At 56.5% G+C, this 27,472-nt stretch overlaps 2 protein-coding genes and 1 long non-coding RNA gene across 21 annotated transcripts in view; 2 read left to right on the forward strand and 1 right to left on the reverse strand.

Annotated features, from left to right (window-relative positions):
• Nucleotides 1-1,720: 1,720 nt before the first annotated feature.
• ST3GAL4 (ST3 beta-galactoside alpha-2,3-sialyltransferase 4) lies at nucleotides 1,721-23,265 on the forward strand. Of its 13 annotated transcripts, none has more exons than XM_052786318.1 (14): nucleotides 1,728-1,794; nucleotides 2,279-2,514; nucleotides 11,326-11,395; nucleotides 18,707-18,838; nucleotides 19,374-19,452; nucleotides 20,049-20,130; nucleotides 20,676-20,756; nucleotides 20,870-20,967; nucleotides 21,363-21,423; nucleotides 21,682-21,777; nucleotides 21,881-22,070; nucleotides 22,175-22,318; nucleotides 22,458-22,601; nucleotides 22,992-23,265. In XM_052786318.1, the coding sequence occupies exons 1-14, from the start codon at nucleotides 1,792-1,794 to the stop codon at nucleotides 23,076-23,078; spliced, it is 1,503 nt and encodes a 500-aa protein (XP_052642278.1). In that variant the 5' UTR covers nucleotides 1,728-1,791; the 3' UTR covers nucleotides 23,079-23,265. The 13 variants fall into 13 exon arrangements, with proteins under 13 accessions (XP_052642292.1, XP_052642278.1, XP_052642279.1 ...); XM_052786319.1 differs by having other exon boundaries at nucleotides 20,049-20,118; nucleotides 22,992-23,263; XM_052786327.1 differs by lacking the exons at nucleotides 1,728-1,794; nucleotides 2,279-2,514 and adding exons at nucleotides 8,915-10,891; nucleotides 18,462-18,610 and having other exon boundaries at nucleotides 22,992-23,259.
• Nucleotides 5,316-6,973, forward strand: LOC128141523 (uncharacterized). The gene is made up of 2 exons (XR_008235082.1): nucleotides 5,316-6,269; nucleotides 6,378-6,973. It is a non-coding gene; the product is annotated as an uncharacterized LOC128141523 (long non-coding RNA).
• A 1,363-nt stretch (nucleotides 23,266-24,628) lies between the features above and the next one.
• KIRREL3 (kirre like nephrin family adhesion molecule 3) overlaps nucleotides 24,629-27,472 on the reverse strand; it is a 343,289-nt gene continuing 340,445 nt past the window's right edge. For all 7 annotated transcript variants that reach the window (XM_052786336.1, XM_052786334.1, XM_052786337.1 and 4 more), the window contains 2 exons: nucleotides 26,057-26,143; nucleotides 24,629-25,467 (listed from right to left, as the gene is read on the reverse strand). In XM_052786336.1, coding sequence (XP_052642296.1) covers nucleotides 25,024-25,467; nucleotides 26,057-26,143 — 531 coding nt within the window. In that variant the 3' untranslated portion in view covers nucleotides 24,629-25,023. The remainder of the gene's footprint in view (nucleotides 25,468-26,056; nucleotides 26,144-27,472) is intronic.

Here is a 27,472-nt window from a genome sequence, read left to right on the forward strand (position 1 = left end):
GTGATGGCCAGTGGAAGTTCTTTGCTGGTCTTCGGGTCCACCCAAGGGGTCCCTTGAGAGATGGGTTACCCGAGGAGATGGGAGTAGGCAAGGCAGGCACCCCGTACCTGCCCTGTGGATGCACGACCGGTGCGCTTAGATGTCCTGAGATTCCTACGGGGTGGACGCAACTGGTGTTCAGGATCACCATCGTTTCCCCAAACCTTGGTGAAGCTCAAGCCACAGCACCAAGACCTCTCGGCGTGGAGATCTGGGCAAGGCAGCTCACGTGGGAGACGTGGAGCCGGAGTAGCTCCCCGATGCTGGGTTTGCATCTCTGCAAGGGCTTTTCTTCTGCTTTTGGCCCTGTTGATGCTACCACAGGCCATGGCCATGGGGGGATGCTCAGGGATGGAGGCCGTCACCCCAAAACGAGCCCATCCCACCATCACTAGCAGGAGGGAGCTGGGGACTGAGAAGATGCTGAGAAGCAAAGCTTTTGCAGCCTCTTTTAATATTCTGTCTTGGGGGCATGGTAAAAATAGACATTTGGGATGCATTATTATTGCTGGAGTTTTATTGAACGCTGTTTATTGTTTTCAGATGCAATAAACATAGCAGGGGAACACAAGAGACCGAAGGGTCTAAATATCCTTCAAGCAAATCCCAGCTCCCCCCCTGCTGAGCTGCAGCCCCAATAATTACCCCGGGATTGTCTACAAGCTGGTGGCAATTAAAGCCTAATTATGGCAGGCTCGCCTGTCACCACGGGTAAAACTCTCTGCCCCGTTACCTCGCATCTTGCCAGCAAGAAAACCTCATCCTACATAGGTTGAGGGACGAAGCGAGGATGCTCTTAAAATATTGATGCGGTTGCTCAATTAGCCTTGGCAATACCGGAGCCATCAGCTCAACAGGTATTTTACCAATTAATATTGTTGGCACTGGACACGTTGGTCTTCAAATGGGGCTGATGCCCTCCAAGTTCCCACTAGCTCTTGCTTTCCAGCCTGGTAAAGGGGACTAAACCTTGCTGCCTTCAGCTACAAGCTGCCTGCTACTGGAGGCAATATTTCACACTATTTCCCATGTAAAAATCAGCGTTAATCTTGCTAATTATCTCGGGGATTGGCAAAACCCCACCCCGGTGCAGGAGGGATGGATTTTGGACCATAGAAATAAAAGCCTTGGGGGGGTCGGCTGCTGCATTTTGTGTATCGTGATGATGGGATGGAAATGAAATCCCATGGGAGATCGAGATGGCTGGGCATGGGGCATTCCTGCCGTGGGAATTAAATTTCTCTGTGGGGAAAAAAATAAAAACCCCTCCCAAACAATATTAAGTCGACGATTTGAAGCCAAGCCATCCCCAGATCCTCTGCGTGTCATCTCACGGTGCTTCGGCTGGCGGATTCGATGGGGGACTGGAAAGCTTTGCCCCCCCCCTAAAATTTGCTGTGAGCCGCTCTTCATCGGGGTGGGGGGGATGTTGGGGAGATTTGTGCCAAGGGGGTGGGGGGGCTGAGCGCACCCCAAGTTTGCCTGGGGCCCCCAGCGCTGTGATTTTTGGGGGTCCACTGGGTATGGGGTGGGGGGGGTAGTTGTCCTCCCCCACCTCTCCACTGCCTGGAGGGGGGGGGGAACAGAGTGCTTCCAGCTCCCGGGATGCTCTTCCCTTCCCTTCCCTCCCTTCCTCCCTCCCATCCCGGCTCTGTGCGCAAGCGTGCCCCCTCCCCCGTCCGTCCATCCATCCATCCATGCATCCCCGGGCTGGCTCCGGCATCCCGCACCGGACCCCCCCACGCCCGCCCCATGGTGAGTCTGTAGGGTCGTCGTCCCCTCCGTGTCCGTGTGTCCACGTCCACCCCCCCCCCCCACCTCCGTGTCTCCGCTGCAAGCGAGTTTGCGAGCCGGTGGGGTTGAGCAAAATAGGGGGGGGGGTGCGAGCAAAAGCCCCGTAGCTTTTATTTGGGGGGGGGCTGGAGGGGTTGGTGGGGTGGTCCATGCTGGGAGGGCGGCAGAACAGGCAGGGCTGCCTGCTTTGCAGCTCCCAGGCAGGGTTTGCATGGGGGGGGTGGTGCAAATTGGGGATAGAGGGGGACCCCCCCCCCCCCCACCCCCCCGTTAACCCAAGCTTGGACCCCCACCGATGCATCCCGCACCATCGGCTTCGATGCCCCGGTGAGCGCGCCACGCCGGAAAGCGAGAAAGCGGCTTTATTTCTGTGTTTTGTTTTGTTCTTTTTAATTATTTTTTTTTCTAATTAGTGTAATTAATTAGAGCACGGTTGAGCTTCCAGGTGGCAAAGCATGCGCGGGCAGCGGCGAGAGGAAAGCCCCCGCTCTTGCGATGCCCTTCCAGCTGCTACCGCCCGATTCCCGGCAAAACAAAACCCCTGCGTCTCGCGGGGAAAAACCGGCCGTCGGCATCGCTCCTGCCCACGGCCACCCCTAAGGAAGGCGAACCCACGCCAAGACCCCCGGCAAGAGAGTTTCTGGCATCTCCCGATAGCGTGCGGGGGGCTCGTTTCGATGGGTATGTGCGATATTAATGCCCGGGCGCTGGCGTAAGGAAGGGAAAATCCTCCCGGAGGCCCTGGGGAGGGGAGGACGTGCCCCGTGTGTGGCTCTGGATGGTATCGCTCTCGCAGCGGCGCGGGTTGAGGATGATTTATTTAAGCGGTCTGAGCTGTTTTTTTTTTTTTCTTTTCTGTCCCCGAGCATTCTCTGACCGGTTGACGGATGTGTTCCAGTAGCCCGGTGATCCCAAAGGGGTAGGAGGGGACGATCCCAGTGTGGACGGAGGTGCCGGGAGCAGGATCCGGGTGTCCTGGTGCAGGATGCTGATAAACCCCATCCCACCCCATCGCGTGCTCCCGGAGTCCTCTTCTCCCACGGGACCAGCTTGTTCCTGGGGGGAGATGAGGATGCTTGCCCCACGGCAGCAGAAAAAGGACTTTCAATGTCAGGTCTTTCGTGGGGTGAACCGACGGGGTTTTATTGTTCTGGGGAGCTGAGAACAAAGGAAAATCTTCCTCCGGGGGCTTTTTTTTTGTGCTCCTCGGCTTTGACACCGGGCATGGGATGTGTCTCTCCCCATCGAGTTAATAGAGCGATGCCCGGTGGGTTGGTGGGCTGGTGCCAGGCTGCTTGGCGACTCCGGTCCCCATCTCTTAGCGAGATGAGCTAATTAAAGTCTCGCGGTGGAGCTTTTGGGAAAGCCCTGCTGAATTTGCCGGTCTTCTCTGCCGGGCTCTCCCTCCGACCGCTCTCGGAGATGAAGGGGCTGGTGGCGGAGAAGAGGGATTACCCTGGCTTTGCCAGCTGCCTCTGCTGAGGCTTTCCGTGGTGAGTGGCAGGGCAGAGTGACATGGGACGGACACTCCGGGCAGGGCAGAACCCCGGATTGGTGATGGAGCCGATGATTTTAAGTGTGCACAGAGAACCTTCTCCCTTTGCTTAAGGGGCTGGAGCAGGTGGGGGGTCCATGCTGGTCACTGGTCTTGGTCTGGAGCTTTGGGGTCAGGGATCAGCCATGCGGGGCGACGCACTGGCGCTGCTGGCTGCAGATGACTTGCATTTCAACTCTGCAAAGTGCGCTGCCATTCCCGTTGCATTGCATCGCTTTCCGTAGCTTTCCGTAGCACGTGCCGGATCCCAGCCTGGGAAGAGCCAGGATCTTGAGCAGAGGACTCGGAGGTGGACTCATCCCAGGAGATGCTGCCTCCAGCTCTGGTGCTGGCTGTCCTGCCGGCGTGAGGTCTCCTCTTCCTATCCTGGCTCCTAAAGACACGTCCAACCTATAATGAACTCCTAACATCATTATAAGCTGTGGGATGGGATCAACGTGCTTTGCTGGACTCTCCCTAACCCCTGTGCTTAATTATCTGTATCATTAGGGAGCTGCTTGCTCCTCCAGCTCCAGGCAGTGATTTAATAGCAACTGCTACAGCAAGGCACCGAATCCCACGAGGATAGGGGCTAAGGGCTCTGCAAATGTAAATATAAGAGAAAGAACTGTCTGTCGACACTAATTTTAAGGAATGTCCACCGTGGGGATCTGTGAGTAGGGTGTCTTCCAGAGCTGCGACCATAACGGTGACCAGAGCATCCTCCTGGTCCCTAACCCACCTGTGGAGTGAAAACCCACCCGTGGAGTGAAAACTTCTATTTAAGTCCATTTTAAACTCTGGTCAACCATACTTACATCTTCAAGCCTGTATTTTTATAGCTTGGGTCACCCCCATGCTTGCAACCAACATTAAAGGTGGATGCCAGGCTGCAGGATGCAGGAATGCCAACTGAGACCGGGGCCCTCCACATGCCTGTTTTCGGTGGGGGGGCAGGTTCGGCTGGCAGTGATTCTCGGGTTGAATCCCACTAATTAAAACTAATTATTTGGTGATATCTCTAAATCCCACATACTCTGTTGCTTATTCTCTTGTATAAGGCCGTGGTCCCGTTGCTTTAGTCCTGAATATTTCAGAGCTGGTTCGGGCTGGGAGTCTTGTTCCCAAGAGCTTTTCCTATCATGCTTTTTTAAAATATAATTTATTTTATTTAATTTTTTCCCCTTTTGGTTGTTTTCTCTGGGCATAGCATGATAGCTGTATAAGGAGTAGGGATGTGGTGGTCCTTCTGCAGAGTTGGCATCCTGTCTTTGCCCGCATCCCTGTGGACACCCCATCCCGTTTTCCCCATCCCAGGCTGGGGCCGGTGACCATCGTACGAAGCCATCGAGGACACTTGCATGAGCAGTTTTGGTTTTGCAGCGAGAAAAGGAAATGATATGACACTTTCACGCTGCTGTTTGTAACTTCTGGTTCTCTTTTTTTTGGCGTTTCTTTTTAACCTCCCCTCGCCTTCCTCTTGCACTTGGACACCGGTGGCTTCTCCCTCCTCCGGCCACGATCCTCATGTTTATTGAGCTTTTTCTAGGAAAAGCCTGTGTCTTCTTGGGAGGGGGGGAAAAAAAAAAAAAAGCACCGGTCTTGCTAATCTTTTGCATTTCCACTTGCTGACCTCTTGCATGTGACTGGGTTGGGCTGGAAAGTTTCCTTGAAGGAAGGGGAAGGGGATTTGGCCAGCGGGGAACGGCGGAACTGGAGAAGGAGCCACCCTCCATCCTGGTTTTGCTTCGGACTGGCGGATGCTCAGAGTGGTTTCGGGCTGGCGCGGGCTGCGGCTCCTCTCCAGGATGTGTTTCACCGTCTGCCAGAGGCTGCCAAGCTGCAGTACCGGCATTGCCGGCGGACACTGCTCCCGGCTGGTCTGGCTCCGCCGTGCTGTGGATCGGCGCAGGATGGGGACCACCGAGCTGCTGGGAAGGTGGGTGGGAGTGATGGAGGTGGGAAGGATTCAGGCGAGCGCTTGGTTCCGGGTGTTCGGTGTGTGATGGGGCTGAAGCGGCAATTTTGGGGGAGCGGGATTTGGTAGGCGTTGGCAGACGGGGCCGGATTCTGCACATCCCCCGTGGATCCTGCCCTGCAATAAATTGCTCTGGCTCAAAGAGAGACGGGGTGCAGGTTTGCCGGCATCACTTCAGTGGGATGCTTGGGACTTCTTGAGCGCACAAGCTGCCATGCAGGTAGTTTATATTAATTACGGGCAAGTTATTTATATCTTGATGTGGGTGTTAACGTGTGGTTGGGTATTTTTTGGTTTTAAGGCGCATATTTACGTGCCGGCTGTGCAAAAGGGCACAGTGGAACTGCAGAGGGGGGCATTGGCAGGCAGCCTGCCTGTGCCACCACTCTGGGTGGCATGGAGTGGCCGGGGTCACCATCCCAGCATGGCACGTGCTCTACTGGGGTGTCCAGTGGGGTTGGGTTTGACCACCCATGGGTGCTGCCAGTCCCTGTTCCGTGGGCTCGGGGATGGCTGGAGGGGACCAGCGGCTCCCCGCCGCATCGGTCCCTCGTGGAGGACCACTCCGTCTAGGCTAGGATGGCATCCTCCATCGGCTCTACGATGCCATCCCGAGGATGCTGGGATGCTCCTGGGTTTGCTGAGCTGCTGCCGTTCAAGGACCACTGTGGGATGCAGCCCGTGCCGGCGAGGGATGCTCGGAGGTGCGATACAGCGGTCCCAGGGGAAGGATGGTGCAGGGGTGCATCGTAATGCAAAGCAAGGCTATTTTAAACAATGCAGCGCCAGAGGAGGACTCTCCTCCCTATGCCATGCCTGCAAAATTATATCAACAAATCTACAGAGACATTTATCTTCTTTTTTGGGTGTTTTTTTTTTGTTATTGCAAATCAGAAACAACCTAAATCGCAAAGCCGTGTCCAGGTAGGACTGAGCGGGGAGCTGGATTCCTTTACTTCATTATTTGCAGGTTTAAAAATATATATGCTGAAGCTTGGGGTTTTTTTTTTTTCTAATCCTGGGTCTGCGAAGGAGGCTTTAACCTGAGCTCACGCTGCTGGAATTCCCCGCTGTGCCTGGGAGAGGCTTCTCGCCTCCAATCGCTTCCCGATGCTGTTCCTGTTTCGACTCTTCCCCTCGCAAAATGTCTCCCCCAGCTCGCCGGCAGCCTTGCCGAAGTTTTCCCGGCCGGATTCGAGATCCTGATATCCGGCCGGGCTGACTCAGCCAAGCCTCAATTTTTTTAACCAGAGAGTAATGCTGCTGGCGAGAGGTTACAACTCACTCTGTGGCCTTGCACAAGCCGGAGCTCCGGGTCAGATCCTGTGTCAGGTTTTGAGCCGCTTGCGACATTTCTGTCGGGTGGTTTTTTAATTTCCTTTTTAAAAAAAAAAAAAAAAAATATATATATGACTTGGGCTGGAGTTTGGGGCTCACGGTCCCTGCCGCATCCCCTCCCTCTGCTGTTGACTGGGTAGAGCTTCCCTGAGCCCCAAAATGGGGGGAAACTGAGGCAGAAAAGCACTGAGGATGCTTTAACGCTGCAAACCTGCTGCTCTGGGCCTTTGCTGATGCTGTATGCACTCTGCCAGCCGAGCACCCCCATGGTGGATAATAAACCACCCCTGTCCGGGTATCAAAACCCCATCCCGGCAGCTCCGTGGCCGTCGGGCTTATCCAACCCCCCCCGGTGTGGTGTTCGTGGGGTGGGATTTTACGGCACGAGGATGGATCCGGACCCGCCTGGGTTGGGAATGGAGGAGAGTGCCGGGGCATCATGGGGAAAAATGGGGTGGAAAGTGAGAAATAAGGGGAAGAAGGACTGAAGGAGGACTGGAGTGTGGGATGGGGGGGAGGGTGTCAAAAACTAAGGGGAGTGAAGGGCTTTTAGGGGTTAAATGCGATGCTGCCTTCCCAGTGCTGGGTTAAAGCGGAGAACAAGGCGTCAGGAACCGCGCCAAGGGCTGGGAAGTCCTCTGGTCCCTCCCTGTACAATAACCAGTGCCGCTTCAAAACAAAAAAATAGAAGAAGAAGGGGAAAAAAAAAAATCACAAAGAACCGTCTGTTCACGCACATACGGGCTCAACAGGTTTCCCTCCCAGGCAGGGTCTGGGTAGCGAGCTCTCGTTTTTGGGGTGGGGGGAGCCGAGGGTGGCCAAGAGCCCGGCTTTTGTTGCTGTTTACGCAACAAAAAAATATGCTATTTGTCCTCAAAAATATTACCCCAGGCTCTTTTTCCGCTGCCTTTTTTTTATCGTGGGGCGATGGTAGCCCTTGCAGCTTTCGGTGCAGGCAGGGCGGGAAGGTACAGGCAGCTCCTGATGAAGGGCTGGAGTTGTTACAGGGGCTTTTGCAATAAAAATATAGGTGAATGCAAGGGTTTGGTGCCCCAGCACTGCGTTGGGGGGGGGGGGGGATAAAACCTGCCCCAATGCCTGGTCACACTGCCGAGCCCCTGCATCCCCCAGCAAATTCGGCTTTAGCATCCTTAGGGTTCTTCAGCGTCTGCTGGGGAGCTGGGGCTTCCCAGGCCCCTTTGCTACCTAATTAACAAAGTCGCTGCTTAATTCTGACTGCATTTACAAGTTAAATTGACAGATTATCTGTATTATGCAAACGCATACTTAAATCCTAATTATTTATTTGCCTGGCTCAATGTATGGGGTGTCTGTAAATCAGCAGCTTTAAGCCTGGGAATGCTCTTCTCTTGGAAGCACAGAGTTTTGCTAAGAAATAAACCCCAAAAGGATTTTTTTTTTTTGTCTGATGGGTGATGCTAACCACCCCAGCTTGGAAACAGTGGTGATTTCTCATGTCTGTTTTTTCCTTTTAGTTTTTTTTTGGGGGGGGGGGGGAGTTATCGCAGGAGGCTCGTCCTTAAATAGCGGTCGTTTATTTTTAGGTCGGTCACTGCTTCAGATAATCCAGCTTGGCTGGGTAGCTTTGCTTTCCTTCCCGTTCTCGGGGATTTAATAGCAATAGGTTTATTAAATTATGTTTTTTAAATAAAATTTTATTTTTAATAATTTAATAAATTCAATAAATTATTAATTTAATAAAAAAAAAGTTGGGGTGGAGGATGGGGGTCCTGCTGGTGGTGGCTCTTCCATGCTCTCCTGGCCAGGGAGCATCCATTGGGATGCTGGGGTGAGGATCAGCCGGGAAACCTCTGCTGAAAAATCGCATCCCACGCCAGAATTACACCTGTGGCTTGGCCAAAGGATGGTTGGGAAGTGGCCGGATTATCTCCCGCTAAATACCTGCCGAATAAATAAGCTCCTGGTCCCGGGGCAATAGCGATTGGGGTGACGTGAGGGATGTGCCAGGCTTGGAAACACCTCGCTCATGCCAAGTAGAGATGTTTTCTCCAGAGGAGGAGGAGGATGAGCTCACCTGGATTTCATTCCCCTCCCAGCCTGGTTTTTGCTCTCTCCCCCCTCGGGAGGTAATTTTAACCGAGGGAGACTGGCGCCGACGATGGAGCGCCGATGGACGGACGGACGGACGGCTGCCTTGCTTCAGGTCTGGCTGGTGGAAGGAGGAGAAACGCCGTCTCCATCTCCCCCTCCTCTTTTTTTTAACAGCCCCCGGGGGGGGTCTGCTCCTTAATGGAGAGGATGATGGACGGGGGAGGGATTCGGTGGCTCGTCCCTGTCCCACGCGTGTCCCCTCTTGCCTGTGCAAGTCCTGAAAATGCCTGTACCCCCTGGGGATGCTCCTGCACCGGGGCTGAGCCCCTCAAAGGACTGATCCTGGCTGGCTTTACTCTTTAATAAGGGAAGGGATGCGGCTGTTGGGTTTTTGTTTTCTTCCGCCCAAAGCCACAAGCATCACGGAAGGGAGACGTTGGGGAGTGAGCATGAGGTGCCTTTTGCCCCCCCTGAAATTTGGAAATAGTTCTTTAAACGCAGCCTGATAGGCAGGAGGGGAAACTGAGGCAGGCAGCATAGCTGGGAGCCTGGGGAAGAAAAGGAGCAAAATTCAGCTTGTTTAGGGTTTTTTGAGGGCTCTGGGATACGGGACATTCATTTCCTGCCGGGATCAGCTGCCAGATGGGTTGAGCTGCCTGCGGCGAGTGGTGGAGATGGCAGCTCCCGACCTGGCGGATGCCTGAACCGCGATGTTTTTTTTTCTGGACCTTGGGCTGGGAACAGCTGATTGCATCGGCCGATGGTGGGGGAAGAAGCTGGAAAACAATCCTGGGGAGATCGGCAGAGATCCGGCTCCTGGCTCTTCCAGTCGAGCTGGAAAGACCAGCTTCAGGCAAGACCTTGGATCCCCATCCAGGGCTGCAGCATCCTCCCAGGAGGATGCTGCAGGGAAGGAGGCATCCCCTTGCCCACCCCCAGGCATCTCTGAGCATCCTCCTCATCCTCTGTATGGGCAGGGGCTGATGCTGTGCCATGAAGTGCTTTAGCAGGAGCTCCCCAAGGAGACTTTAACCTTGTTAGCAGATCCTATAATTCATGGCTCTAAATAAAAAGGCTCCTTGTTGGCAGCAATGTTGGATGCTCCGGTGGATTCAGGGCTGCTGGAGAGACCCTGGTGCAGGAAGGTGAATTTTTTGGGGCACTTGCAAAGCAGCCCCAAGTGCATCTGGTTTGGCTGTTGATTGCGCCAAGCCCTCTGGTTTAATTGCTCCCCTCAGCAAATGGTGGAGGTAGGAGAAAGCAGAGCTGCTTTGGCTGGAGAGGGAAGGTGTGGTGCTGGGATGGAGCCATCCCTTGTCATCCCAGGGCATCTGCGGAAAGCCTAGTCCCTGGGGAGAACTACTCGGCCTCGATGGTAGGAGAAACCATCTCGGAGATGCTCCGCGGTTTCCTTCCCCAGCCCTTGCACAGGGACGTACCCTCTTCGTTAAAATTAACGGGGCATTGAGAGGGAAGCATGCCTTGGGGAAGGCTTGCACCAACTTGGCGGCCCCCAGCATCTCTTGTCTTTGCTTTTCCTGGCTGGAGGAGATGGAGAGAGGTAAGGAAACCTCCTGCTCTTCAGAGTTTCCCCTCAGAAGCATCTTCCCTGCCAGGGCTGGAGCACCAGCTGTGGAGAGAACCTTGCTGGTCCTGTCCAGGCCACCCTTCCCCATCTGCTTCACCCTTCCTTGCACCGAACTGGGCTGAGATTGTTCCTCGCGTGGTTTTTTGGGGAGAGCCGTGACTCCCGCCATCCTCCATCCATTCCACTGGTGCAGGAGGGAAAACCAAAGCTGACTCCTAACTGCTAATCGAGATGGCAATGAACTCACTTCACCTGGCTGGCTCATTTTCCCCCTTCACCCCACCTTGCTGCTCGTTAGCTGGGGTAATTAAGCTGGATGCAGAGCAGCTGTCCCTGCAGAGGCTCTTTTTTGAGAGGCAGCATAGCAGAAGGGTTTCTGTGTGTGGCAGCTTGTTGGCAGGGTTTTTCCTTCCCCAAATTGTAAGGATATTATAGCACGGGGCGAGGATGGGTAATCTGGGAAGTTTGGGGGGAAGAGATGCTGAAGATGTGGGATTAAGGAGCATCCTCCATGGGGGAAGGCAGCAGAGCCACGCAGCATCCCAGGGTGAGCATCCGCCTTTCCCTGGGAAGATGCATCACCCGCTTCCTAAAAATCCGAGTGAGTCACGGAAGGGGATTTCAGTGGGAAAGGCCAAGAGGTGTTGGGGAAACCTGCGGTGAGGTCTGGGCTCTGAACTGCCGTGCCTCCTCCTTAAAAGCAGCTGGAAGCCCAGCCCTAGGTGCTGCCGGTGCCGGAGGAGGTGGGTGGCTTTGCGGGGAGCACAGATATCCTCTGCCACACGTGATGGCTTGTTGGGGCCCTTCTGCTGGTCCCCTGGGGCTGGTTCGCCACTGGTGCTTGGCGCTGCCCCGGGTAGGGATCAGTATGGATCCGCTGGATCCTCCGCGGGCGGATGGCTGCTGAGCGAAGGGTCCCTCGTGCGCTGCTGGTGTGGGTTGCCGTAGCCCTAAGGATGTTCTCCCTTTTCCCTTTGCTAGGGGAAGAGAGGATGGCCTCGTAGATCCCGCCGAGCTCCTGCCTGCTCTGCTTGGACTGAGAGGACGGACCGTAAGTAGACGTGACCCCCCCCTGCCAGCTTATCATCGTCCTGACGGGGACCGGCTTCAGCTTCTCCCACTGTCGGGGATGCTGGAAAAGATCTCCCCAACACAAGCATCCTCCTCCTGGCACGGCTGATGGGATTAATGGAGCATCGAGGCGATGCTGGGGGCGCAAAGTGATGGAGCGGGTTATTTTACGGATATTTTCCGCCGTGGCCGATAACATGGGAGAAAAGAGCAGGGGAGTCGCACAAGCGTGCCGGCGTAGGGGCGGGGGAGTAAATCCGTCTGGTTTACCCCAGAGGTTTTGGGGCCGGAGGACCAAAGCTCAAGGGTGGGGTTACTTTAGAGGTTACGCTACCCCAAAACTGGCCTGTTTGCCAGCACAAAAGAGGAGGTGTGGAGGAAATGGCAGGGAAACCACAGGGCTGCCATGGCGGGGGGTTTAAGGTGGTGCTTGGAGCCTTGCAAAGGGGATGGCGACTGGGCAGAAGGCTTTTGAGTCCCTAAAAGGGGACCACTGTAGTCGAAAGCCACTGGGGATGGTAGCTGCCTGTGGGATAACTCGGTGCTGGGGCTTGTGATCCCTTCATTTCCCACCCCCTTTCCCCGGAGAGCTGGGCTTGAAGCCGGGCGTTGCTTGGGTTGGGGTTGGAGATGGGCTGGAGCATCTCGATGGTTTAGTTTTTCACCTCCCTGGACCGTTCACGTCCCCACTGTGAGGGAGTGGGCGCTGCCTGCGGATGCTTTGCCTGCTGCTCCTGGGGGAGGAGGCAGCGGGGAGAGGCTGCCTTCCCCCTGCCTGCACCCCCAGCTTGCTGCCTTCCTCTTTCTGCTGCCTTTTGGGGGGGGGGGGGGGGGGGGGGGGTTTAGACCGAAGCGCAGGCGCAAAGCTGCGTTGCCAAAGCCGTTTTCGCTGTTGCCGCCTGCATCCCCGGGCAGTCCCCGAGAGGATGGAGATGCTGGTGAGCAAACACGGCAACAAGGTGACGATGGTGGCAACCGGGGACTGGCCGGGGCCGGTAGAAGGAGGGGGTGGCCGGATCGATGCCGGGGACTTGGCGATGAAATCCCACAGGTATGAAATCGACACTGGTGGATGCCCACCCTCATCTCGTTAGCGTGGTGTTTTCCTCCCATGGGTGGCTCGGCTCTCCTCAGGCAGCTTGGCTATAACCTCCATGTTGTAGCAAGCCACATCTGGCAAGAAAGAGTTTTGGTTTTTTTTTTTAAACAGGAAAAGAGTGATTAAACCTGTATAATATAAATAATAATATATAACCCATAATAATGTAGGCTAATGCACCGAGGAGGAGCCCTGTAGCTCCTTTGATGGCATGGCGTTACCCCGGAGGCATGGAATGCTCAGGTATACCCATGCAGCCAGCATTCTGGAGCTGTAGGAAGGGATTTGGGTCCTATCCCTTTGTTTTTCCTGCTGCAAGGATTAAAAAAAAAACAGGGGGAGAGGAGAGGATGGCAGCAGTGCTGGCCTGAATCAGGTTTCAGCTCCTGAGCACCTTAAAACTAACAGTGCTGTGGAAAGGCAGGAGCAGCCCGGATTTATTTTGGGGACCTGCTGCTGCCGTGGAAATACTCTTCCTACCTGAGCTTGTTTGCTGTTGCCACCTCTGAAATTGTACCCTCATCACAGGTAAATGTTTTGTTAAGGCTTAGATGCCAACAAGGTGTTGGGTGGTTTTTTTTTTCCTTATCCTAAATCTTTGGCCGGGGTGTTGTATGTATGCCTAGGGTACCGTGGCCTAAGGAACCAGCGCTGCCTCTCCAAACTCCCTGTATGTTAGGGAGTGTTTTGATTGTCTAGAGTTTAATGATGGTGATGATAGAGTTGAGTGTTTATGGGCAAGAATCGGGGGAAGGCCAACAAGGCAGATACCATGGTGGGAGTCTGTTATAGACCACCCGACCAGGATGAAGAGGCAGATGAAATATTCCATAAGCAGCTGGGAGAAGTCTCGCAAGTGCTAGCCCTTCTTCTCGTGGGGGACTTCAACTTGGCAGATGTCTGCTGGAAATACAATATAGCAGAGAGGAAGCAGTCTAGGAGGTTCCTGGAGTGTGTGGAAGGCTTCCTGACTTGGAGAGTGAGCCAACAAGGGAAGGCATCCTGCTGGACTTGTTTGTGAGCAGAGATGGACTTGTGGGTGATGGGATGGTCGGAGGCGGTCTTGGGCACAGCGATCACGAAATGATAGTTTTTGATTCTTGGAGAAGGAAGGAGCGGGGTCAGCAGAACTGCTGCCTTCCCGAGGGCAGACTTTGGCCTGTTTAGGAGCCCATTTGACAGAGTCCCTTGGGAGGCAGTCCTGAAAGGCAAAGGGCTCCAGGAAGGCTGGACGTCCTTCAAGAAGGAAATCTCAAAGGCACCGGAGCCGGCCGTCCCATGTGCTGAAAGATGAGCCAGCGGGGAAGAAGACCGGACGGGCTGAACAGAGAGCTTTGGCTGGAACTCAGGGGGGAAAAAGGAGAGTTTCTGACCTTTGGAAGAAGGGGCAGGCCACTCAGGAGGACTACAGGGATGTCGTGAGGTTATGCAGGGAGAAAATAAGAAGGGCCAAGGCCCAACTAGATCTTAATCTGGCTACTGCTGTAAAAGACAATAAAAAAATGTTTCTGTAAATACATTAGCAACAAAAGAAGGGTTAAGGAGAATCTCCATCCTTTATTGGACGTGGGGGGAAACATGGTGGTGAAGGATGAGGGAAAAGGCTGAGGGACTTAATGCCTTCTTTGCCTCAGTCTTTAATAGTAAGACCCGTTGTTCTTGGGGTACCCAGCCCCCTGAGCTGGAAGACAGGGATGGGGAGCAGAATGAAGCCCCCATAATCCCAGGGGGAAACGGTCAGTGACCTGCTACACCACTGAGACACACACAAGTCTGTGGGGCTGGATGGGATCCACCCGAAGGTACTGAGGGAGCTGGTGGAAGTGCTCACCGAGCCACTTCCCATCATTTATCAGCAGTCCCAGCTATCCAGGGAGGTCCCAGTTGACTCGAGGTTAGCAAATGCGACGCCCTTCTACAAGAAGGGCTGGAAGGAGGATTTGGGGAACTACGGACCTGTCAGCCTGACCTCGGTGCTGGGGAAATAGGATAGGATAAATGTGGGTATTGGCAGCACGCGCTGGCTCTCTGTGCCCTCAGTGGGGCGATGGCTGGTGTCGAATGGGATTGATTTTTGTGGTGCTGTGTCCCAATCGCTTCCTGCAGCCCCCGGGCTGCTGTGCTTGCAGGTTGTGCTCTTGTAATCGCTCTGCCCTGCTGTTTTCTGCCAGCATCCCCATCCCACTGCAGCATCCCTGGTCCCCCCGCCAGCATCCCCATCCCACTGCAGCATCCCTTGGAGGGGTCAGATCCAGACCCTGCTGCTTTTTGGGCTTGCGACAGCAATGGTTTGCAATCCCACAAGGTTTTTCTCCCTGCTGTGTGTCTCGGTTTCCTTCCCAGCTTGGAAAAAAAAAAAAAAAATCCTCAAGCACCTGGAGCTCGCAGCAGCCGGGGCGAGGAAGCTTTGGGATGCCAGGCTGAAGATTTGGGTACCTTTGATGCTCAGCCAAGCCCAGGCAGCACCTTGAGTTGGTCGGATCCTATCCCTGGAGGATCGCCCCCGGCCGCCTCCCAGGTTGCGTTCAGGCTCCGGCACGTGCTGTTTTTGCCAAGGCAGGACGTGGGCGAGCCGGTGCAGGGGGTAAGCCGGCATCTGCCAGGCTCCTCCGGCAATCCCAGCCCTACCGCGTGGAGAAAACCCGGGGGGTGGGGGCTTGGAAGATCCCGGGGCTGCAAACTGCTTCCCTGGGGGTCGATCCTGGTTGTTGTCCTCAAAATGGAGTGCAGGATCTGTCCTGCTGGTCCCCACAACGCTCCGTGTGCCTTGAAGGCTCAGGAGAGGTGGTCCGGCTGGGGTCGAAGGGGTCTGTGCTGTCCTGTCTATCTGTCTGCCTCCCTTCGGTTCCCGCTGCCGGGAGTCAATCCCTAGGGATTGCCGGTGCGACCCTTCCTTGGGTGCGATCCCTTCAAATCCAGTTCTGCTCCAGTTAAAAATAAATGCATGTTTTTTGGGGGGTGAACCGTTGGAGATGCTCATTCTTCAACGGGCATCCTTCTCACCTGGGGAAGCTGGACCGGGCAGTGGGCGGCTCTGTGGCCCATGGATGTGCGGGATGGGATGGGGTGGCAGGAGCATGGGAGAGGTGTCCTCGCCTTGTGTCACGCTTTATTTTCCCAATCCATGGGTTACCGTGGAAACATAAAAGTACAAAGACCTTTGGCTGTGTGGCCTCCTGGTCCACGGATGCTTTGCCGGGATGGCAGCGGGTGGCTGGGATCACCGTCCACCCGTGCTGGGATGGGGTGGGGGGATTTGTAATCACCCCCCACTCCTGCACTTGCTCCATGGCTTTAAATGCATTTTTTTAAAATTCCCCCTGACCCTGAACGTGGGCTGGGAGCAGCTTGGCTGGTGCCTGCTGCTGCTTTGTGGATCGATGTGACTTAAATCCAGAGCTGCTGGAGCCGTCGAGGCCATGGAGGGAGACGGGGACGGATGGAGATGTAGGGACGAGCTCCTCCCAGGTCACCCGCGCAGCAGGAGGGTCAGTCCCCATGGTTGTTGCTGGGATCTCCTGGGGGCTTTCCTGGGACATGGCAAAACTGGGAGTCAAAACCCCGCTCCAGGTCTGAGGGAGATGGGGAAACTCCGTGAGGGGCTTCGCCGTGAGATGCCTCTGCAGCATCCTGGGGATGGGGCTTTCCCGTAACAGCGGGCTGGGGAAGGGGAGGTCTGGCTGTGGAGACGGGGTGGTGGTGGGGCTTTTAAGTCATTTATGCAGCGATAATATTCAGCCCCGGGGTGCTTTGGAGGTGCGTTGGTCAGACATCAAAAGAGAGGGGCCTTTTTTGTTTGCTTCTTCCAAGCGTGGGGAGCTGAATCCACCTGGGACTTTGCCCCCCAGCTCTGAGGCTTGGCGGGGGAGGTGATGCCCTGGACCGAACCCGTGGGAGCGGTGGTCGAGGTGTTTCTGCGTCTCTTCTGCCCCTCTACTCCGCTCTGGTGAGACCCAAGCCGCAGTCCTGCGTCCAGCTCTGGGGTCCTCAGCACAGGGAAGGCATGGACCTGCTGGAGTGGGTCCGGAGGAGGGACACGAACACGAACAGAGGGCTGGAACACCCCTCCTGTGAGGGAAGGGTGAGAGAGTAGATTTAGACTAGATAGAAGGAAGAAATCGTTTACGACGCGGGTGGTGAGACACTGACACAGGTTGCCCAGAGAGTGATCGATGCCCCATCCCTGGAAACATTCAAGGTCGGGTTGGATGGGGCTCTGAGCAACCTGATGTAGTTGAAGATGTCCCTGCTCATTGCAGGGGGGTTGGACTGGGTGACCTTGAAAGGTCCCTTCCAACCCAAACCATCCTATGATTCTGCGATCCCTTTCGTGAGAGAGGCGAGCGCCGAATCTCACCCCACTGGCCGGTGATGCTGCATTGGGGTACTGAGGGATGCTGCAAGGGACCAGGGATGCTGCACGATCTGAGGATGCTGCGGGAGCAGGGATGCTGCGGGGACTGGCAGGACCCTTTGGCATTGCTCCATCCACCAGCTCTGCGTCCCCGGGATGGAAGGAGCTGGCTCAGGGTGCTCGGATCTTTCTGCTTTAAGTAGTCGCTCTGGTTTGGGTTACAGATCTGGTAGCACAAGGCTGGGGGGAGCTTGAATGGATTCCAAAAGCACTTCTGCGGGGAGTAGCCTGGGTGTGCTCTGTTTTCCTCCACATTCCCCAAACGCTTCACTAAACAGCGTTCCTTTTCTTTGGGGTTTATTAACTATGTTTGTCTTAGATAAGTTTTGCATCAGGCCCAGCTTGTGCGTACAAGCCTGGGAAAAGATCATAAAGCCTTAAAAAAAAAAAAAAAAAAAAATTTAAAAAAAGCCAGTATGTAAAAGCAAACACCAGGGGGTAAGAGTGGATTTTGATTTTCCCAGTGTCTTAAGCTGGCGGGAGGGGTGAAGAGCGCTGGTGGGAAGCTCAGCTGGGTGATTTGGCACCAAAGGAGAGAGCTGGGGGGTGAATTTGGTGCTAAATTTGGGGCTCGATGCCCAGCAGCACCCCAGCCCTGGGCAAATGGGGATGCTCAGACCCTCAGGGAGCATTGCCAGCCTCCAGCTGCAGCGGCTGATTTCCTCTAGGGGACTTCTGTGGCCAGTTTTGTTAGGAAAAAAAAAAACCAACAAAAAAAAAACCCCAAGAAAGCACAAGCTGTTTTTTACTTCCCCTTAATTTTATTTTTTTCAAGCAAATGTAATGTATAAAGGGGTGAGACTCCCCAGCTCCTTGTCCCTGCTTGCTCCGACCCTTGAAGATGCAATCATGGGTTTAATCTTCCCTTTCCTTCCCAAGCCGGAAGGGACTCATAGAGCCAGAAATACCGATGCAGGATGAGAGCCAGGGTGTAAATTGGGAAGGGGGGGACGGTTTTGCTTCCCGTTCTTGGTGTCCCCAGGTGATGGCGGGGGCTGAGCCTTGGCATGATTCACTGGGAAGGGATTTGATATCCGTGTTTTACGGAGGAGAACTGGTTCGGGGGAGACAGACGCTTTCTCAGGGTACCGCCTCACCTCTCCCTGTCCCCATCCCTCTGCTTTGCTGTAAAACAGACAGTTTTCTTTGCTTCATATCCCACCCCGTTTCTTGTAGCATGGTTTAATTGCCCTGCCTGCCCTTTTAATTTCAGGAGCCAGTGATGAGGAGGGGAAGAGCCTGGCTCTCGTGGGACCATCTTTGGTCCCGTTTCTCCTCTTTCTTGCTACGTATTGCCCCAAAAGCCACTGCTCTTGACTCATTCTTGACTGGGCGAGGACATGGCCCCGTTGGGTGGCAGGTGCCAGGTTCATTAACGGTGCTTCATTAGGCAGGGTGGAGTGCTGAGATGGATGCCCCCACCCCCCCAACAAGGTGACTAATCCTTTGAGACCAGGATTTCCATTGCCCAGCCCAGGCATGCACCTTTTCTCTTGACTGGGCATTTAACACGTCATCCTCTCCTCTTCCGAGACGTGGCCGGTCCGGAGCGGGGAGCAGCTTGGTTACAGGGTGGCGAAGCCAAACCCAGCTCTGAGCCGGGCTTAGAGTAGGATACATCCCTCGGGAGCAGTTTATCAGGGAGCAAAGTCTCCCGCGTACCCCAAAACTTCTCCCACCTGGTAAGTTAATTTTCCATCCTTGCCCTGTCACAATGGGATGGGGCTGAGCTGGTCCCGGGGTGGCTCCGACCACGGCTCTTTGCTGCCTTATTCCAGGAGCGAGAGGTTTCGGAGGAAGAAAAAAGTCACCCCGCTTCCCCGGCCGGCGTTTGCGCGCGCATTAAGCTTGCGGCATCCCCCTTTCCCCGGGCCAGGATGGTTGAATCAAAGGCGTTGGAGGTTCCCCAAGTACGTGATGCTCTTTGCTTTGATTCCACTTGGCTGCTCCTGTCCTTTCTGCCTTGCGCGGGTGGCGGCACGTTTGGCTTCATATTTGTGGCGGCTGGTGCCGGTCGGTTGCTTGAGCCGGGGCTGGGCTTAAAATCTCCCTCAAGTCGTCGCCATGGGCATCGATTTGGGTGCTTCGGAGTTTTTGCAGTTGAAACCCCACCAGGGGCTCATTTTTTCTCTTTTGTTTATTTTTTTTTCCTTTTGAATTTTGGCATTTAACCTGTATAGCCGAGGCTTCTCAGGAGCTATGGCTGCTTGCCTGGCTTTATAAACTCTGTATAAATCAAACCTTTGGTGGCTGCGGGGCAGAGAAATGCAAATTTAAATCGAAGTAACTCCCTTGGGGACCCCTTGCTCATCCAGAGGTGCGAATGGGGCAAGCAGGAGGGGATGCTTCTTGGATGGGGTTTTTGGGGGGTGGCTCTGATGGATTTTAACCTCATCTGATGCCTTTTAACCTCATCTGATGCCTTTCCCTCTTTTCCCGCTGCAGGTGACCAGCGGCAGCCGCGATGAGAGCTACGGCCCTCGCCTGATGCCTCTCCTGCTGATAAAAATGATCAACAAGTCTCGTGAGTCCCACGGCGGGGGTGGGTGGGGGGGTGTGGGTCCCGTCTCCCTCTTTCCCAGCTGGGACGAGGGTCCTGGGGGATTTGCATTTGGAAATTTGGCTTTGGGGTAGCATGCTGCTTTGCTGTGGCTCCAATTGGGTGATGATGGAGTATTGGGGCATCATGGGCGAAGTCATGGTGGGGAGGGTGATTTTGGGGTCCTTGATCCTTTGGGCTCAGGCACCTGGTAGCCCTTTGGGCTTTGCGATGTTAAAATGGGGTGGAGGCACCCGGAAAGAGGGATGTGTTCTTGCGGCCTTTGACGTGAGGTGGACAGGAAGAAATGGCACGGCGGCTTTTGGACACGGGACAAAACCAACCTGGCTCCATCATGGAGCCGCTTCTCTCGGGGGGAGGTGGGGGGACATGACTGTGTCAGCCAGGCCCCTGCCACTCCCTGGGTAGAAGGCTTTGCTGGGGACTGCTCTGCAATCCTGGATCTACCAGGACATCCCCGGGGGGCCGCAGGTCCCAACATCCGACCATCCAGACCCCAGGGTACCGGCTTGACACGGTGTTTTTCTCTTGCCCCCCCCTCCCCACCTCTGGGCACGCAGGAGGGAAGATACTCGGGGTGCTGGTGCTGTTTCTGGTGATGGTTTGGTACTCGATCTACCGGGAAGACAGGTACATACAGCTGTGAGTGGCTTTTATTAAGGTTTAAAGGGCCTCCTGCCCTTTCCCTCGCTCTCGGGAGGCGGCATCCTCCCACCCGTCCCGCTCAGAGATGCCGGAGCATCGCCTCGCTGGATCCTGGGGGACCGGGGAGGTGGCAGCATCCTCGGCTGCTGCCGGAGGAGTGGGGGGACGCGGTACGAGGTTCCCCTTAGGCGTGTGGTGGCGGTCGGGCTCTGGGGGGGGTTTTGGCAAAGGCCGGTGTTTTTCTGAGCCTGGGAGGAAGGGAAAACCCCGCTCTCTTTCCAGTCCCGGTGATGCTGATGGAGACGAGGAAAGCGGAGAGCGTGGGGTCTATGAGCAGGGCAAGAGAGACCTCTTCCGATGCAAGGCTGCAAGCCCAGCAAATAAATACCCAAAGCAGAGCTGACCTTAAATCTGGCCAGCAGTATCCCCAGCGCTGCTTGAATCCCACTGTGGCGGTGCCAGAGCCCCCTTTGCCGGGAGGGGAATGCAGAGGACCAGGCGTTATTTTTTTTTTTTTTTTTCCTTAACCTCTTCCCTTACAGCTTTTATTTCCCCGTGCAAGAAAACAAGATGATGTGTCCCCTCGGGGAGGTGGAAAAGAAAGCGGCGCAGCTCATTGGGAAGTGAGTATCGGGGTTGGGAGGAAGAAGGGGGGGATGCAGAGCCAGGACCAGCCCCCCCCTCTCGCTGTGCTGTCCCCCCCTCCCAGTCTCACCGGCCCTTTGCTCCTTGGCAGCTACACGAGGGACCACCCGCTCTTCTTGCAGCTGAAGGACTATTTTTGGGTGAAGACGCCGTCGCTCTACGAGCTGCCCTACGGCACGAAAGGAAGCGGTAAGCCTCGGCAGCGCTCGCCGTGGGTTTCTGTCCGTCCGTCTGTCCGTCCTGCTGCCGCTCCCCAGGGCTTTCAGCTTCCCTCTTATTAAACACATCTGCAGGTTGACTTTTTTGGGGGACTATTTTTTTTTTTTTTTTTCTCCTCCCTAGCAAGTTATTCGCTTGATTTTTAGACGTTGCAGCACGTATCTACTTGCCCTGGGTGTGTGTGGTCCCTATAAAAGGGTTTAGGGTGGACCAGGCTTTACTAAACCCCAGCCAAGGATTATCTGCACAGATCTGGGCAGAGCTGGGATTAACAGCAGGAGGAGATCTGGCAGGGATGGGGAGGCACCCAGGACGTTGTAGCAGGCAGGAGCTGCCTTGCTTACCTCCTCACTCTTGCTTTGCAGAAGACGTCCTCCTGCGCTTGCTGTCGATCACCCACTACTCGCTGCCTGAGAGCATCCAGAGGTAACGCCGCGGTGGGTTTGGGGGCTTTTCTGTCTTTCTCTTCATTGTCTTCTCTGTTGCTCCCTCTTGGGAGGGGGAAATGTGCACATTGTGGGCCCAAGGTTTGGCAAAATGAACCTCTGCAACCCAGGAATGGTGGACAGAGCCTGGGAAGCGTTGCGGAGTGGACAATGCAGGGTTAACCCCCCCCCCCCCTCGGGGGTTAAAACCACCTTGGTTTAGAGCAGATCTGGTTGAGACGGCGCTTTTCTCCCTCAGCCTGAAGTGCCGCAGGTGCGCGGTGGTGGGCAACGGCCACCGGCTCCGCAACAGCTCCATGGGAGAGACCATCAACACGTACGACGTTGTGATCAGGTACGGCCCCGGGGTCTGTCCCGTTGACCTCTCCCCACTGCCGCCTGCAGATGGAGTTGACGCCTACCGTGTCCCCATGTCCCGTCCCCCCTCCCCTGCCAAGGTTGAACAACGCCCCGGTCCACGGTTACGAGCAGGACGTGGGCTCCAAGACCACCATGCGCCTCTTCTACCCGGAGTCGGCCCACTTCAACCCCAGGAAGGAGAACAACCCCGACACGTTGCTGGTGCTGGTGCCCTTCAAACCCATGGACTTCCAGTGGATGGAGGCGATCCTCAATGACAAGAAGAGGGTAAGCGTGGCGGGGAACAGGGTCTAACCCTCATCCCACCCCACCCTTGGGGACCTACCTCTCTTATTGGGACACCGCTGGACATGACTGTCATGCTCTTGCAGGTTCGGAAAGGGTTTTGGAGACAGCCCCCGTTGATCTGGGATGCAAACCCGGAGCAAGTGCGCATCCTCAACCCTTATTACATGGAAGTAACTGCTGCTAAACTGCTCAACCTCCCCATGAAGCAACCACGGAAGGTCAAACAGGTAAGGGGTGGGGATGGCCGGTCACCCTGCACCCCCCTGAGGGGTGACATCCTACCCACCAGTCCCCCTGGCTGTCCCTGTGCGGCTCACTGAAGGCCATGGCTCTCTGTATGTCTTCTCCTCCACCCTCTCCCTCCAGAAGCCCACCACGGGGTTGTTGGCCATCACCTTGGCGCTGCACTTCTGTGACCTGGTCCACATCGCAGGCTTTGGCTACCCCGATTCGGCCAACAAGAAGCAGACCATTCACTACTACGAACAGATCACGCTCAAGTCCATGGCGGTAAGTATCCACCCCCACTTTTTGTCCATTTCACCCCCATTTTTCCTCTAGGATGGGGGGATCGCAACCCAGGAGGCTGTCCCTACAGGCAGCCCTTGCTTTCCTTCCACGATGGGTGTTGAGGTCCACCTTGGGATGGTCATCGTCCAACTTCTCCCCGTAGCCCCGTGTCTTTGTCGTCACGGCGGAGAGTTGGATCTGCTTTACGTGTGAGCAGAAGGGCTCATGGCTGGGGGGCTTGGGCAGGGTCACGGCCCTCCTTTTGGGGGGGCTCCTCGCTTCAGGTGACAACGTAGGGTCAACTCAACACCGGTGGGGTGGACGGGGCGGAGGTCTGGGAGGGGGGCAGAAGGAAAATGCGTGGCACACCCCCTCGTCCCCATCCCGCAGGCGTCGGAGCACAACGTCTCGCACGAGGCGGTGGCCATCAAGCGGATGCTGGAGCTGGGTCTCGTCAAGAACCTCACCTACTTCTGAGGACGTGGGGGCCGCGCAGGGACAGCGTCGTCCCCCCCCCCCCAAGAGAGGGGGGAACACCATGCCGGCACGGCCAGAGCTGGCTGAGGGCAGAGCATCCTCGTCGCCGCCACCTCACCCTGGGACTCTTGGAGCGAGCAGGGATGGGGCTGGGGGGGGGCCCGCGCTGGACCGCGGGTCCCCCAGGGTGGGGGGCAGCTTTTTGGGAGGGGCGCAGGGAGCCCCGCGGGGGCCGTGCCGCGGCATCGCGGCCGGTGCCTTTTCCTACCGACGCACTGAAGCTACCGAGGACACGGAAGGGGATTTTTGGGGTGGGGGGGGTCCTCCCTCCCAGCAGGCCTGCGGGGGGGGGCAAAGGGGGGGCAGGAGCCCTTGCCCTGGGCTTTCCCTTAATTCCCTCATATTTGGACGAGGGCCCCGCCGAGGGGCTGATCTTGGGGGGCCTGGGACACCCCCCAGGGAGCGGGAGCATTTGGGGGCCCATGTCGCCTCCTCCCTGCCCTGGTTCCCCCTAGGTATTTAATTCCTGCTACCCCCCCCCCCCCCTTTTCTTTTAATTTTCTTTTCACTCAGTGGCCCCCTCCTGTGCCTTAGCGCTGGCGTGGGGGCTTATCCCCACAGCCCCCCTGGGTAGGGGGCACCCTGGGGTGCCCTGCCTCGGGGTCCACTGGGGCCCTTTGGGGGGGGGGCAGTTTAATTTAATTAATTTAAATGCTTATTTATCGTAGAGCCTCCCCTGGGGTCTGGGTGCTGTTAGTGTTGGGGATGAGTGGCTTTGGGTGGGGGGCTGGCGGAGTGCTCGGCTCCAGGCGGATGGGGGTTTGGGGTACCCCCCCCCAAAGGAGGGGTTGACTGGTGCCTTCTCCCCCCCCCCCCCCCCCCATTGGGCTGGGTCCCCTCTGCCCCCTGCGGGGCTGAGGGTGCTGGGGGGGGTCCCTGGGACCTGTGGATGGGGGTGTGGGGGGGCTCCTGCTGCCACCCAATAAAGGTTTTGGTGAGGCTGGGCTGGGTGCTCCTGGAGGGGGCTGAGCCTGGGGCAGGGGAGTGGGGCCAGCCCTGTTGTGCACAACACTCCCCCCCCCCCCCCCAATGTGCCCCCCCCCAGCTACCCCTTACCTGCTGTGTCCCTGGCGTGATGCCCCATCTCCTGGCTCCCGCGGTGAGGGCTGCGGGGCCCCCGGTTGCCTGTGCCTCAGTTTCCCTCTTCCACCGGGCACACACTGGGCCCGTGTCCCCAAGCTGGGGGGGACCCTTCCCCCACCCCCCCCCCCACCCTGGGGACCCCACCGTGAGGCGGCGGCACCCCTGAAGCTCCGGGCTGGCTCCGTGCCGGGGCGAAGCGTCACCAAAAGAGCCGGCGTCCTTGCGGGGGCAGCCATCAGCCCAGGCGTGCCATGAGAAACACCTCTTGTATTGACCGCAGCCCTGCGCTCCCGCAATACAGCGCGGAGAGGCCCTTCCTGGGGTGGGGGGGGGTCCCTGTCCCACCAATGTGTGTGTCCCCCCCCCCTCCCCGAACCCTGTCCCATGTGGCGGGACCCCAACCCACCCCCCCCCCCCCAACCCCCCTGCAACGGACTCTATAAGTATGGACACCGAACACCAAGAAGGAAGGGAAGGAGCCAGATGGGAGAGAGCAGCGGGAAGCAGAGGCGAGTGGCTGGGGAGGTGCGGGGGGGTGCATGGTCGGGCCGGGGGCGTCCCCAGCCCTGCGGAGGGGACGGCTCCCTGGGGCTCAGCGCGTCCTCGGCGGGGTTGTGCTTAGCATGTACGGGGGGGGGGGGGGGGGGCGGAATGATGCTTGGCTGGTCCCCCAGCCCGCAGCCCCGCTTTGGGTGGGGGAGCTGGATCCGGCCTCTTCCCACCGCCGCTCCCGGAGGGTGCGATTGTCCTAGCACGAAGCCACGGCGCCCGCGTGGAGGGTCCTGAGCGTCCCCGGAGGGGCTCAAACGTGCGTCTGCATCCGCCTCTGCAGGGGCCGGCTGGGGTCTGAGTTTTGGGAAGAAGATTGGGAATGATGGGAGGAGGAGGCGGAGGCCTTGCTGGCCTTGTCGAACTGCACGTAGCCGTCCTGCTTGCCACTGCTGCTGATGCTGCTGTCGCACTGGGTGTCGAGGAAGGAGCTGCTGTCGCTCATGGAGCCACGCTGGAACTCGCGCTCGCACAGCTCAATGGAGCTGCTGCCCATGCCCAGCACGAAGCGCTGGCTGTAGTCGTAGAGGCGGCTCTGCCCGCTCAAGGTGCTGTAGATGTTGGTGAAGGACATGCCGGTGGGCACCCGTTGCTTGCTGGCCGGGCGCAGGTCCGCAGGGCAGCCTGACAGCGAGATGGTGGGGGTGGAGTGGTGCTCCTTAAAGGTGTTCACGCTGTAGTAGCCGTTGGTGGGGTCCTGGGGGAAGGGGGTGAGAGGGTGGAGGTGGGGGGTAGGTTGGTGGTGCCCACCCTCCCTGTGTGCTCTGGCATTCGGGGCACCCGCCTGTGCCACCCGTGACATGCAAGAGGACACCCTCAACCCCCCAGCCCTCCTGCCCGCAGCGGCGGAGCATCTTCTCGTGCCACCAATGCGTCTCGCTCAGCCCCCTCCAAATCAGAGGGAGGGATGGGTGCTCCTTGCACCCCACTGTCCTGGCACACATTTTTTTTTTTTTTTTTTTTAATCCCCCAAAAGGCTGCTGGGACCACAAAAGAGCACCGAGGGTACCAGAGCATCCCTCCCTGCGCAAGGACAGCCCTCTGGTACGGGCCACTGCTGGGGACATGGCACGAGGACAGAAAGCCTGGAAGAAGCAATGCTGGGCGAGGGATGAGCTGGTCCTGCCCTGCAGCAGGCACGGGGATGGGTGCCCAGCACCCTGGGGTGCAACCACCGTGGCCATATGCCGCAGCCCCTCTTACAGGAGTGACCCGGGGGGGCTTTGGGCCACATCTGCCCATGGGGCTGGGGACAGAGGGGGCCATGTCCCCAGGGTCTGGCTCACCTTCAGGTTTTGAAACTCCTTTTCCTCCTCCTTGAGCACCTCGAGCTGCTTCAGCACCGAGTCCTGCTGAAACTCCCCCCGGTCCATCTAGGAAAGGATGGAGGTGGGTGTCAGCATCCCCAAGCACCTGCTGTCCCCCCCCCCCCCCCCCGGGGCTGCGTGGCCCCATGCCGCGTGGGGTGATCCCCATGGCATAGGGATGCTGTCAGCCATGAGCCGGATTAGAGGATTTGCCCAGGGGCACCCCAGCGGGACGGTGTCGGAGGGCAGTGGAGCTGGGCGGCCACCCAAAAGCCACACAATTCCCTGGGTTGTGAGTTGTTTTTTCCTCGCCTCTGTTTAGGACTAAAAAGGCTGGGCTGATGCGGCAAGTGAATTATTTACATCTACCATGGTGAGTGTTGGGGCTGCGCCCCACCTGTCCAAAGCAATCCCCTAAAAAAAAATCCCAAACCTTCTTTCTTTTATTGTGGGTTTTTTTTTCCCTTCTTTCTTTTCATCCTTTCCTCCTAAGGTGAACTTGGTCACTAACATCTCAAAATCCCAGCTAGGTTCTGGCATTGCCACGATGCTGTAATTAATGTGAAAGCCTTAATTTTATTTCTCCCCCCACCTTGATGTTGGCTCTTCTCAAAAGATTGGGGTCCTGAAGACCCACCCCAGCCAGTGTGGCTGGGACTTGGGCTGGCCCAGCGGCTCAGGAGGGGCTGGAGAAGCTCCTTTTGATTCGATTTGAGCCAATTTTTGCTCACGCTGCTCCTTTGCAGACACCCCCCCCCCCCCCCCCCCCCCCCGCGATGGATGCTGCTGCCCTGATGTGCTGCCTTCACCCATCTCTCTCCACCTCATTAGCTTTCCTTTGAAGGCTGACCATGATTGGGGGGGGGCAAGGTACACGTTAATTAGACCATGGCTTTAATTACCCTTCCTTCAGCAAGTTGGGGTTGTGCAGAAGCAGAATAATTATCAACCAATTTCTCAGCTGCCTTTTTCATCTTCTCCCATATTGATCAGGTGCCTCTGGCCCAGTTTCTCTGCCCCGGCGCTGGGATTGCAGCCCCAAATCAGCCCCCAAAAATCCCCTTTTAGTGCCCAACTTCTCTCCTCCTTTTTAAAATGGTAAGTGGTTGTGGAAATACACCCTGCAACACTTTCTGTTCATCTCCTGAAAGCCTTTGATAGGGCTATTAAATGCAATAAATTAAAGTACCTGAGTTTTCCTAGGAAAAAAAAGCCTGTAACAGCCATTGATTTACCAGGGTAAATAAAAGTGTCACCGAGGATTAAATTCAGGGCAGCTAAAATGGTACGTGGATGGTTTTTTGTTTTTTGTTTTCTTTTTCTCTGCCAGCTGCACACCAGCCCCAGTGCCACACTAAATCCCTTAAAGCATCGCTGCAAAGGCATGGGATGGGG

This window comes from Harpia harpyja, chromosome 4, assembly GCF_026419915.1.
Source record: "Harpia harpyja isolate bHarHar1 chromosome 4, bHarHar1 primary haplotype, whole genome shotgun sequence".
Classification (NCBI taxonomy): Eukaryota; Metazoa; Chordata; class Aves; order Accipitriformes; family Accipitridae; genus Harpia; species Harpia harpyja.